The sequence below is a fragment of the Oreochromis niloticus genome, linkage group LG13, assembly GCF_001858045.2.
Source record: "Oreochromis niloticus isolate F11D_XX linkage group LG13, O_niloticus_UMD_NMBU, whole genome shotgun sequence".
In the NCBI taxonomy this organism is placed as follows: domain Eukaryota; kingdom Metazoa; phylum Chordata; class Actinopteri; order Cichliformes; family Cichlidae; genus Oreochromis; species Oreochromis niloticus.
The window spans coordinates 25,532,303-25,544,971 of record NC_031978.2 but is presented as its reverse complement, the minus strand read 5'-3'; the positions used below and the strand labels follow the sequence as shown (position 1 = coordinate 25,544,971).

At 37.4% G+C, this 12,669-nt stretch overlaps 1 protein-coding gene across 1 annotated transcript; it reads left to right on the top strand.

Moving 5' to 3' along the window:
- Window positions 1–486: 486 nt before the first annotated feature.
- pik3ap1 (phosphoinositide-3-kinase adaptor protein 1) lies at window positions 487–11,897 on the top strand. Its single transcript, XM_025897453.1, has 17 exons — window positions 487–793; window positions 1,576–2,001; window positions 2,277–2,521; window positions 2,683–2,827; window positions 2,920–3,062; window positions 3,166–3,298; window positions 3,764–3,960; window positions 4,051–4,228; window positions 4,333–4,395; window positions 4,490–4,744; window positions 4,834–4,890; window positions 6,034–6,227; window positions 6,323–6,395; window positions 6,586–6,753; window positions 8,160–8,227; window positions 9,070–9,170; window positions 10,827–11,897. The coding sequence occupies exons 1-17, from the start codon at window positions 763–765 to the stop codon at window positions 10,939–10,941; spliced, it is 2,592 nt and encodes an 863-aa protein (XP_025753238.1). The 5' UTR covers window positions 487–762; the 3' UTR covers window positions 10,942–11,897.
- Window positions 11,898–12,669: the final 772 nt, after the last annotated feature.

Genomic DNA, 12,669 nt, shown 5'->3' with positions numbered 1-12,669 from the left:
ACACAGAAACGATGTGTTTACAGTAGTTCCTTAAAGTAAGTCTTATTGCCCACAAATGTATAGCATTAGCTCTGATGTTAGCCCCACTGTAGAGTCAGTGCTACTCTTTTGAGGTAAGCATGTTCATTTACAAGAATTGTAATTTTACACAATCACTCTGACCTTAAAACTCTCTAGACAGACAGCACCTTGGTAAGGAAGTGAAAAAACAGAAGAAGGATGTGGCTCATAACAGGTGAATTGATGTTTTCCTGTGCGTGTGTGTGTGTTTGTGTGTGTTTGTGTGTGTGGGCGTACAGTCTTCACGAAAACCAAGAACAAAGGCGAATCTAAAGTGTCGCCTACATAAAAGACATCAAGTGGTTTTGTGTCGCTTCTGCATGTCCCAAAATTCAGCACATCAAATTCTTAGCTAAACCCTCGTTAGAATATTTTGCTGTTTACAACATACAGATATGATCAAAGCAGCCAAAAACAAATGTAACTGCCGACATGTTGCACATTCTGTCATGACAGTGGTGCGTTTCTCACTTCTTCAACTGTTTCAGGAAGTAGGGCAGAGTCACCAAAATCAGGAAACTAAGTGTTGCTATTAATACTGCTGAGCAACGAGCTGTAGCTGGTGAAAGCTAATGTAGTCTCAGCTGATGAGAGCAGAAGCATCAGTAAACTTCATCGAACTGAAGAGAAACATTTGGGCAAATGATGATCCTTTTGAGGTGATTTATTTATTTATTTATTTCACTTTGAGGCTTCAAGACCATGGGAGAACCCATCTCAAGCACTGAATCAGGTAATACGACCCGTCGTGTGTACCTTTTTTTTCACCAGCTAGTTAGTGCTACAGTTTACAAGATGTACCGAAACCTTCATTATTAACAGCATAGTTTACTCTTTTGCATTGTTTTACTTTGAAATGATGTGTTCATTTGAATTGAGTTTAATTTACCAGAAAATTCAAGGCAAACTGTTTTCTCCGCTTTAAAAAGAGGAAGCAAGCATCTTAGGCGTCCTGTATGGTTGATTTGAATTAATATAGTATTTCCCACACATGTAAAGTTAAATCATTCATGTTCTCGCTCCTTTAATAAAACGACGTAAGGTCTCACTGCCCTGTCATTAGTGAGCTACTCCCATGAAGTGAATGCTTGTGTTGGTGCTCTTTCCTAGTTAGCGTGTACAGAGGTGAGCTTGACCTGATTAAACACTGTAATGAGTCAAACAAAATTACTCTGACCAGTGTTGACACAGTGCAATGTTTGCACAACTTCTTGTTGGCTCTGCAGTGAAATATCAAACAGATCAGACATTCATTCTCCAGCCGCAGTCACCTTGACATTCCACAGCCGGACAGCTGGTACGTTGTGGAGCATTTCCACGGCAAACACAATCTGCTACAACAAGGAACTCAGCACATAATATCGCTAGTGTCATGCCATTAGTGTATTTTGAGCAGAACTGTGATTCACTGTGTGCAGTGAGGCTGGGTCAGCAGGTTTTGGATACCTGCTTTGGAGAGTGTTTGCATACATCTCTTGAGCGTACAATCACACTGTGATGCATTGTGTTTTTCAGCACATCCTGAATCCTTCTCAAGATATGAGCTGTTAATTCTGCACACCACTGAGGCACAGGAATGGGCGTCATATTTGCACCAGATTTTGAAAAGTTCTCGCAAATTCCCCAAAAGGTCCATTTTGCTATATGCGATCAGCACAGCCGATGAGCTCCACGGATATAATTTTGAATATTTCCAAAGCTGCAAGTGCATCGTGCTGCTCCTCACAGGGGTTTTCCTTGACATCCTCTGTGACCACGAACTGCAGGACGCACTTCAGAGAATTCTCTATCCTCCTCACCGAGTGGTGGCGTTTTTGTGTGGCGTGTCTGAGGACGAACTATTGACAGAGATTTTCCAAGACTGGCCAAGCTGGAGGAAGCTCTACGCAGAGGATGAGCCTGGTGTTTATGTTTCTACCATTTCAGAAGCAATAGCTGACAGTATGTAAAATGTTTTTCATTTGTACTGTGTTCTTCGATGCCCAGAAAGCAAACATAATTAATTCAGTTTTTACTTAGGTGATAGCAAAACATTTAGAGCTGGAACATAAAACAGAAACTCTCAGTGAGAAACCTGGATGTGCTTTAGTGACACTTTCTGATTAACTAAAAGAATGCGATTTCATCTAGACAGATGTTAAAATTGTGTAATTTGTAGAAATTTAAAGGGAAAATAAAGATTTTTGTAATACATTCGACTTCTTTTTAATTTAAAGGCAGAAGAGTGGAGCTTGAACATGAGAGTGAAGTTCCTGAAACCCTAGATGATGTGTACGTCTTACCAGCTTTAGATGAAAATCCTAGCACTGATGAAACAGAGGAAGTGGTGACAGAAGAGTATGAAGAAAATGTCCCGAAGGATGAAGAGCCTGCGAACGCAGTAATATCAGCAAGTCAGGAAATAACTTCACCCACGCACCTCACCTGTCTCACTGTGCAACCAAACAGAGTTCTGTGCGGGGTAAGTAATTGCACAAGAGCTGCATCAAATGCAATGTTTGTTTGGCTCATCGAAATACATCCAGTTTTCTGCATTACATTGTATTACAGGTACACAGAGATACATTTACCGTTTATAAAATATTACCAACATTTTATTCCAATTTTCCATTTTTCTTTTAGAAACAGGAGACACTTTTTATCATTTTCAAAGAGAAAATAGATGATCAGACAGATCCAGAAGTGGAGTTTTCCTCTGAAAATAAACCTGCAAAAAGGGTGCCAGGCACCGTGGAGAATGAATACACCATAAGTGTTACTGCACCTGGCAAGTATCTGTAGGAAGTCACAGGACTTTTATGTTGAAAGCTTTAATCTGAAATCACCTTAATTGTTAATTTGCTTTTTCCTTTCATTCAGATATGCATGCTGGAATTGTATCCCTCACTTTGTACACTGGCCAGTCATCTGTCCGCCTGACTCCTGTTACGTATTACACCAGCATGGCTGAAGTCAGTTGGTATCTTGAAAATGCTACAGATCCTGTTAACTTCATCTGCCAGGTGAGACATTATTTATTGCTTTAAATAGCATTGTTGTGCTAGAATAATGTTGTAAAAGCTTGTGTAAGCTTTATTTATTTATTTATTTATTTTGAACATCCAGGCATTCAACCTGACAGGCCATGCGACAGAATCACTGGACAGCATGCTGTCTGACTCTTTAAAATCCAAGATCCCTCCAACTGGTCTTCAGCTGTTCGGAATCAGACAGATTGAGGAAGACAATATGTCAGCATGTAAGTTTAACACATGATTTATTTGGTGTTGGGTGAGTCAGCATCAAAAACTTCCCGTTATCGCACATACATTATATGGTGAAAAGTTCTGGGCCACCTACATGTTACACTTACAGGAGGTGCTCGGTCATGGAAACCCACCCATAAAGCTCCTGGCGCACAGTTTGTGGCCAGATGTTAATGCCAGTAGAGGCTTGGAACTTACCGCTACTCACCGCTGCTTTAGATAGCTCCAAACGTTGGTGACTTTATACACTGTAGGCCTTAGCTCTCAGCCACCCTGCTCTACATCTTTACGTGGTCCACCACTTTGTGGCAAATTTGCCGTGGTTCCCAAATGCTTCCACTTTGCAATAGCACCATTAACAGTTCTCATTTAAATTCAAAGATTATGATAAAAAAACAGAAAGTGGGAGCAGCTGATATATAACTGGTTCTATCTGTTTGACTTTTTGTGGGCTTCAGATCAGCGGAATGAGGAGCTTCCTACTTTACTCCACTTTGCAGCTAAGTATGGCCTGAAGAAGCTGACCACCATTCTGCTTCAGTGTCCTGGAGCTTTGCAGGCTTACAGTGTGATGAACAAGAATGGAGACTACCCAAACACGCTTGCAGAGAAGAGTGGTTTTAATGATCTCAGGCAGTTCATGGATGAATTTGTTGTAAGTCCACTGAGAAAAGCTTTTTAATTCTTTGCATTTTTATGAAGTGTACTAAGCGTGTGGTTGTCTTTTGCATTTAAACAAATCCAGGAGACTGCAGACTTGCTCAAGTGTCACTTTCAGGACGCTATCAACACAGAAGAGAGTGCAGAGGTATATGAGTTGATGTCCACTAACTCTCAAGATATCATGATGAAGTACTCGGGTTGCTCAGAGGATATATATGAGTCGATGCTGGGGATCGACCCTGACTGTGCAGAGGATTTATGTAAGTATGGCATTATTTTATTATAATTCCAACAATAATCCATACAGCAAAACTGTTAGCAGCAGATGATGATGGTGCTGTATTGTTTCTTTCTTTTTTTTAAGATGAGGTGATGACTGCAGTAGATGAGAACCCCGAGGAAGCTATGCTTCGGAAGTTTTTTCAAGGTATACATTTGAATAAGTTTTAAATAATTTCCTTAAGTAATATTGCATCCTGTATGACATTGAGTGTTTCATGTGGTTACACTCTTACCTTCAGCAAAACCAAATGGCACTGAAGTCAAGAAGGACAACGAACCTTTTCAATGTGAGGAAGAGGAAAAAGTTGATCATAATAGCTTAGATGAAATTGAGGAAGAGGAAGATCCATACAACCTCTGTCCAGAGGATATCTACGATACCGTGGATGCAAATAGTACTTACAACCCAGTAGTCCTGAACCGTCCACCAGCCCCAATCCCCAGGCCTGAGAGTAACACTGAGCTTGAAAAGTCTACGACGTACATTTCTAGAGGTATGGTGCAGTCTGATTTTTATTTATTACATTGGATTTTTTTATATCACAAATGTGTCAAAAATATGTAACTTTTATTTTTTTGATAGTATTTTCAGATAAGGGTACATCTGAGAATAAAGTAAAGGACATGGGATATCATGCAGGTAAAACCCAATAAAAATAATTTTTCTTTTCATTTAATCATTATAGTCTGTTATGCTTCTGTTTTCTTTTCTTTTTCTTTTTTTCACTTTTATAAAGGTAGTTTAAAACTGGTCATGGTTTCATTTGGTAAACCGCTTTTGAAAAAGTGCCTTTATTTTATCTGCATCTTGATTCCTTATCATGAGTCTTGTACAGTGCTGTAGCATGTTTCTGTGAGGCACGGGGCTTTTAATACTACCACATTGGTCAAAACCAGTAACCTTTGTAGTTGACTCAGTGGTTACAGCTAATTGTGCGTTAGGGGAATTTTTGGTGTCAGAGTGTGTAGCTGACTGAGAACAAATGTTCATGTGATCTTCTGACGTTAATAGGCCCTTTTCACAGCAGACACTTGAATGTGATACGGGAAGAGCAAAAATGTACACGTACGGCACAAGCGTTCGTGTTTTTCGCTCCTCATTTAAATATTTAACTCTAAATGGTAAAAATGAAAGTGAAGTTGAAACCTTGAGCAAACCCCAGCTGACAGGAAGTAATGTGCAGCCTGGGCTAGTTACCAGTTCATTGCACATTAGAGTTACACGCTTAGAGTTGCCTATTTACATAACATGCACGTATCTGGGAGCCCCCAGAAGCACTGGGTGCTCATACACGCACAGGAAGAACATGAAAAGTCTGAATCCTGAACTTTCTTGCAGCGAGGCAACAGTCCACTACTGTCACGGACATGTCAATTACATCCTCTGGGATTATCTTCTTGTATTATTATACTGCATTAGGATTGGTTAGCTGTGTGCACTGATTATGGGTCTGATTTTAAGATGGTTTGCTCATCATAAATCAAAATACAGTACTGTTGTTGAACTATTGTCATCAACACATAAAAAGAGGTCTTATTTTTGTTTTTGTGATTTTTAATTTTAGAATTTAGTAGTTGTTTATATTAACGTCAGAAATGTAAAGACATCTAAAATTTAAAATAATAAAAAATATTAGTGAGCTTGCTCTCGCACCCACATTACCATTATATACCAAACTATTGTAAGATTTTCATGAAACTAATACAATATTTTATGTTCCAAAGTTTTTCTGCTTATAAATTAATAATAGAATAAATTATACACTATTTTCCTCCCATTCAGCTCGGCCTGTAGTGGAAGCCCCCACTCCTACATATGATCCTTACGCTGGGATGAAGACCCCTGGGCAGAGGCAGCTCATATCTCTGCAAGAGAGGGTAAAAGTAGGAGAAATTACTGTGGACGAAGCGGTCCAAGAGTTTAAGGCTTGGCAGTTTGATCATGAGCGGAGGGCAAACTCCATACGCTATCAGCAGGTAGATCTAATGTTCAAACTTTGTGGATTTCCAAGGAGTGGATTGTGGGTTAAGCAATAAAAGTAATGCCTGTGTTTCGTTTTCTCTTACTTGAGGAAAATCTGAAGAAATTACGAAACAGCATCACCAGACGTCACAAAGAGAGAGAGAAGACAGGAAAGGAACTTGGTAAAATTATTTATGTTCTCATTTGGAATCAGATCACTTTAATGCAGCTTTAACACATTATACATCTTCCGCTGTATATATGTTGATTATGTAATACTGTTAGGATTCATTGGTGAGAAACACATATTGAAAAATAGCATGCCATTGCTGTCAAAAAAGCTTATCTTTTTAATCTGGTCTTTTCCCGTAGAGTATGAGATAAGTGCACCCCTTCAGAGAAACTCATTCTGGGGCACCAGTGTGACATTAGAGTGTGCTGTGTATGAGTCGACACCCAGAGCCACGGCTCCGCCTCCTCCTGTGGCTCAGGTTATCCAGAGAGGCAGCTGGAAGACAGGTAGCACATCCAGCACATCGAGTGAGTCCAAATGCTTATCTTTACTTTCTGTTTTTATCAAGTACTAAACAAAAAGAATTAAAGCTTTCGGTCTTTCTTCTTTGCGTGGCTTTCTTTACAACTCCATTAGAGTGCAGATTGGGAGAAATGTAAATTATACACATATGTAAGTGACGTGCTTGTAGTTTGACTTCCTGCCTCCACTTTGGAGTTGGAGGGAGAGGTTTGTTTGAGCGCCAGATCTGATCATTCTGTCTTTTCTGTGCGTCAGTTTTAGCTGTGGTTGAATGAAAAAGTGCTAGATGGGATCATTAGAATACTCACATAGATGGTAGGAGGCAGTTTTACTGATAAACCAGCGTTTAATTAGATCCTGGACAGAGCACACCTTGCTGAAAAATTATTTATATCAAAACAGAAATTCAACACATCAGTCACAGTTTTTCAAAGAAAAAAAAGGGTGCCATGTTTGCTCAGTGGCTAAGCAGGCAACCACATGCTGCAAGGCAAGAGAGCCGCGGCGCGGGTTTGAGTCCGACCCGTGGCCCTGCTGTGTGTTTTCTCCTGTTGCGGGCAAATAAAGGCAAAATTTATTTTAGTCTCACATTTTTTAAAGTCTTAATTGAGATCTCATTTTTAATGTTTTAATTAAAACGATATACTAAAACAGAATCCCTAACATAGGTCCGCAAGAAATAAAGTAGTTAGATTATAGCTTGAAATATTAGGTTAATTGTAATAAACAGACTTTTCCCGTATGATAAAGTTACAGAATCTAGTGATTCGGTTACTGCTGTTCAGCCACTTTTTCAGGCATACTTAATGTTCTCGAATGTCAGTGTATCTATTTTATTTTGCTTTATTATTATTTATTTTATTTCCCATCTTTATAGTTTTGTTGTACATAAAGGATGAGACTTTTTGTGAAACTTTATTTGTGTTTTTACACGTCGCACCAACAGTTATAATTCAGTCATAATGTTTTAGGAAGAAAACCATTTCTTAGTTTGTTTAATTAGCCCACAAATGCAAAAGTATTTTAAGGTTTAAATTAATGTTTAATTTTGTGGTAGTAGATGTTTTCTTTTTCTTTTTTTTTAAGTAAACATTTGCACATAAATTTCAAAAGGAGCAACCAAATTCCTTTCAAAAACACTGATAACATTAACGGATTTAAAGAATGGCTTGCTATACTGCTTCATGATTACTTTAAGTCTGTAATGGTGGTATGCATATGAGCTGCGTCTCTGTCTTGCTCTGATTCTTCATACACCTTCTTGCAGACATCTTGTATAATAGTGTCAAGGCCTAAAACATATTTTACCCACATTTAGCGAAGTGGTCTTACGACATAATTCACCACAAGCACTAACCTCAGAGATACTTGGAATCACGTGTTTTATTTTTGCTGTGCTTCTTGTCATCAGGCACCGAAAGCAACAGACTCAGCACACACAGCACCTTTAGCTACAGCAGCGGTACAGAACCTGACGAGGTGAGCTTCATTTAACAATAGGTACCAATGCTTCTTCAAGGCACGTGGAAACTGCAAAGTTCACACAGAAATGCATTTGCATGAGTTATAGCTAGCTGTTTCTTCCTTCTTACTCTTTATAACCCAAATTAAAACTTCCCTTTCGCCTCTGATGCTGCATATGTCTGACGTCTATACAACATGACTGCATGCGCAAGTAGAGAGGTAGAAAAAAAGGAGGTAGAAAGTCTAGTGTTAAGTTTTGTTTTATTTTGCTCTCTTACTTCAGCTTTTCATTTCCTAAAATACCTTCCAGACAGTATTTAAATGTATGTTCTATAAATGTGTCTTCTTTACTGAAGCAGATTCTATATAATTTTCATTAGCGTTTACTGTCTGTCATCATGATTGAAGAAGAAGTACAGAGCTGAAGGAGAGGCACAGGCACACAAAGAATCTCTTAGATTTTGGTGCAAATTCTGTCCTTCTTTTAATTGCAAGACGGGTAAGATGAGTATTCCCTGTCTGTCGTTAAAAGACTCAAACTGCGAGACCCATCTTGGAAGCCTGACTGACACTGCTTAATGACTTCCTCAGGGTGTAATTAAAACAATGATCTTTTATTCTCCAGACCAACAAAACAAAACTGTCATCTTTGTGTGTTTAGCTGAAAATTTGGGACTTTAAAGTTCTTGATAGTTTCTGTAGAGAAAATTCTTAAATTAATAATTGAGTTTCAAGAAAATCTGTGACAATGTTAGCTTTTTCATTAACTGATTCAGCTATTAAACTAGAGCTTTAGGCTGTTTTATTTTGAAGTATTTCAAGTGTGACCACATATATATTTCACTGTATTTTTAAAGGACTCAATAGAAAGTTTCCCTCCTCCACCGCGACCACCACGGCCAGGCAATGCTGCACCTTCCATTCCTCCACCCAGGATTCCTCCACGGAACCCAGAAAGGTCAGTCTAGAGAACAGCGAATCAGATTACTGAAGTGAAAGCAGAACCATGCAGTACTGAGCACTATGCGACATCAGGTATAGGAAAAAACAACACAAAGTAGCAAATACACTGTACGGTTATGTGACGGTGCCTAGCAGCAATCATAAGTGTCTTAGAGTGTGACAGAAAGACTGGGAGCACGTAAAAAAAAAATCTATAAGCAGCACTGAGTGAAACAGAAAAATGTAAAAGAGGAAATGTTCACCCACCACTAATTTGCAGCTGTGCGTTTCAGAGGAAGCCAGAGCGAGAAAGTGATCAAGATACTGATGCTTATACTCTGTAAACACACAAATAACTTCCACACACAGAGGTGCGACCACTTATAGTGAGAACACTTAAAAATGAAAAAGATCAAAGTGACTGAAGTGGGTAGAAAGAGCTGCCGTAAATTCCTGAGAACTTCTGAAACGCTGCAGATCTTTTTTACTGATAAATGCCCTTCTGTATCTCTTATCTCTTTCAAAAAAAGAATCTGGGTAGCAGTACAATGTATCTCTAAAATCTGATAAACAATCAGCTTGTTTAGCTTTCTGACATGATGCGTATATTATATATTATATTATACTTTCAATATCTACATAACACTTTTCATTTGTACAGTAATTGTGCGTGATGAGTTTTAATTACTATTAGTGGGTAAATACAACATTTGTGTGCTGTTAAAAAAAAAACGACTTAACAGTTAGCAAAATTGGTATAAGTATACAGTATTTTAAGTAATTTGATACCCACAGACTGGCATTGAAGTATTCCGTTTTTAAAGAATAAATAAAAGTAATGAACAAACACCTACACTATGACAAGTATGTATGAGCTGCTACATAGAGTGTACTAAATTCTTCGTGCGTGGGTTCAATTTATACTCATTGCATGGCGCTGTGATCTTATCGAGAGTTTTTTTTAGCATCTGTGTGTCTGAAGGTTAAATGATCAAAAAGATATTTGTCTTGGGAACATGTAAGTGAGAAGTTACAGTATGAAGGGTGATGGAGTGCAAAGTGTTGGAATATAAAACAACCAAATTAACTTAGTAAATTGATACAAACGAGCAACAGCTCAACTTGTGTGTGCGCTAACATTAGCTAACTTTAGCTAACGTTAGCTAAAAACTTAGCTAAATGTAAAACTGCTTAATGTTTCTTTAATGGGCTGTAAATTAAAGAATTATTGATTTTGTTAAAAATATAAATAATTCAGTTTATTATTCCACCTACATAACTAAATAAGATGATGACTAAATTCAGTAATGATAGAAAAAAAATGCTTTGACATTAACTAGCTTTGCATAGGAGCTGTGACCACTGTCAGAGCCTTCATGTAATGTAGCTCCTAAAACATGCAGTTTATTAAAGTATGGAAATCAGCTATTTTAAGCCAGTGAATGAGTGATTCTTGTATAGTTCATATTTCCTGAATGTAGGGTGTCAGATAAGTAAATGGAATAGAACTGTGTCTGAAATGTTATCTTTGCATCTTCTTTCCAAGTTTTGTTTTTCTCACGCATAATTATAAGAAATTAAGGGTCACAGTTTACAAACCCTTTACTGTATAGCGTCTCTACTGTTACAGTGCAAATAACCTTCCTATACAGTAACAGTGTATTTCCTGCAGGGTGACAGAGATGGTGCATGAGCGTTACATATCCTGCCCGACACGAATACTTCCTCAAAGACCTTCTTACAGGCCAACTGACTCAGCACCTCCTGTACCTCGCAGACATCGATGAGAGCCGCACATCTTCACTTTTACTGAATTTGGTCTCTCAAGTTGTAACTTGTGTGTAAGAGGCATAGAGAAAATAATGTGCAGCTGTAAACAACCATCAGGCTTTAGCAAGATGAACTCATGCAGAGTAATAGTTATATATTATTTAATTTTGTTTCTTTCTTGTGTATCAGTTCACCAAACCATACAAATCCATTTCTCATGACTGTGCCTGTGATCCATGTGTGATATGTTTCCACTGTATTTCCTATTGTATGTCTTTACTGTAAAAAATATTTTATAAAAGTAAGTTTGTAGTTGTAAATAAATGTTAGATTTTCAAAGAATATAATTGTAATAAATATTAAGTATCCTAATGAAAATCATAATAGTAGAGGTGTATTAATTTCTTTTTGTTATGGGTTTAAATTTTGATATATTAGAATAGCAAACATTTGTTTTTCTTGATATTCTAATTATAATATTTCAGTGTGTTCGATCTCCTGTTGCGTAATTTAACTGAAAAGTGACATTAATGCTGCTCCCTTTACCAGAAAAATATGTGATATTTTTGCCTGTGCTAATTATGAGTTTTGTGGTATTCTACTTACTTTGCCTAAATTCCTGTTACCCTACAGCTTAGTGACTTACAGTTTAGCTGTGATGTTTGTACAGTATCATTCTTAAACTGAGTCATGTATGGAGTGGGAAATGTTTTTAAAGAAGTCGGACAGTTTTGTTGTGTATCAGACTTCGTGTAATTTTTTAAACATGACAAAATGGTAATTAAAAAATATATGTTTTAGCTGGGTAAGTACAACGCAGCTGCTGTTCATTTATTAAATTGTGATATACCATTTGGTCACTGGATGGTGCTCCACATCTTCTGTTACCCTCTAAAGGTATACTTCAGCTTATATTTACATATTTTTGTATGTAAAAACCTTTTACTTGATATTATTAAAAGAATCAAATGAACATAGTGTTATGAATATAAATGAACCCTAAAATAGATCCTTTTAAATGCTTTGAGGAGAGAAATGTGTGTAGACAGCTGGGACTTCTGGCCTTCAAAGTAAAATCTTTACTGTTTTAAAAACTCAAATACAGTACTGTACAAAAGTATTAAGCCACCCCTACTGCAGCTGTCTTATTATTATGCCGAGTTTACAACTATTACAACTATTTAACCTATTCCATTATAAACTATATTTGTAAGAATTGAATAATAGTAATAAATATGAATATTATTCTACTATTAACAGCATAATTATTTGTTGAAACAAATATTTTGTCAGTTCATGTTGAAAGTCATTCTAAATAGCAGAAGTGGTGTGTATTTAAATTGCATGATTACATAGCACTATGCAAAAGCTTATTTATTGAAGCGTATACATTTTAGACTATTCTAATTAGTTTCCAAGTTAATATTCAGTATGACAATGTTTATTCTTCAGTGCAGCTGGAAATATCTTAGACAAGCTTTCTTGTAATTTTTTAATTTTTATAATTTTTTGGCAGTTGTCTCTTTTGTTCTTTTCTCAGACTAAATGATCCCACACTGCTTCATTAATGTTGTGTTCCGGGCTCTGTCGATGCTTAATATTTCCCAGCTTTCTACCCAGCGCAACAGACTTACAAAGTTAGCACTTGACCTTTTTTCTATACCTACCGCTCTACCCTTTCTGTTAATTCCGTTTTGAAGCGACTAGCATCAGGCTTTTATTGTGAAAGGAGAGGTCCTCGCGCT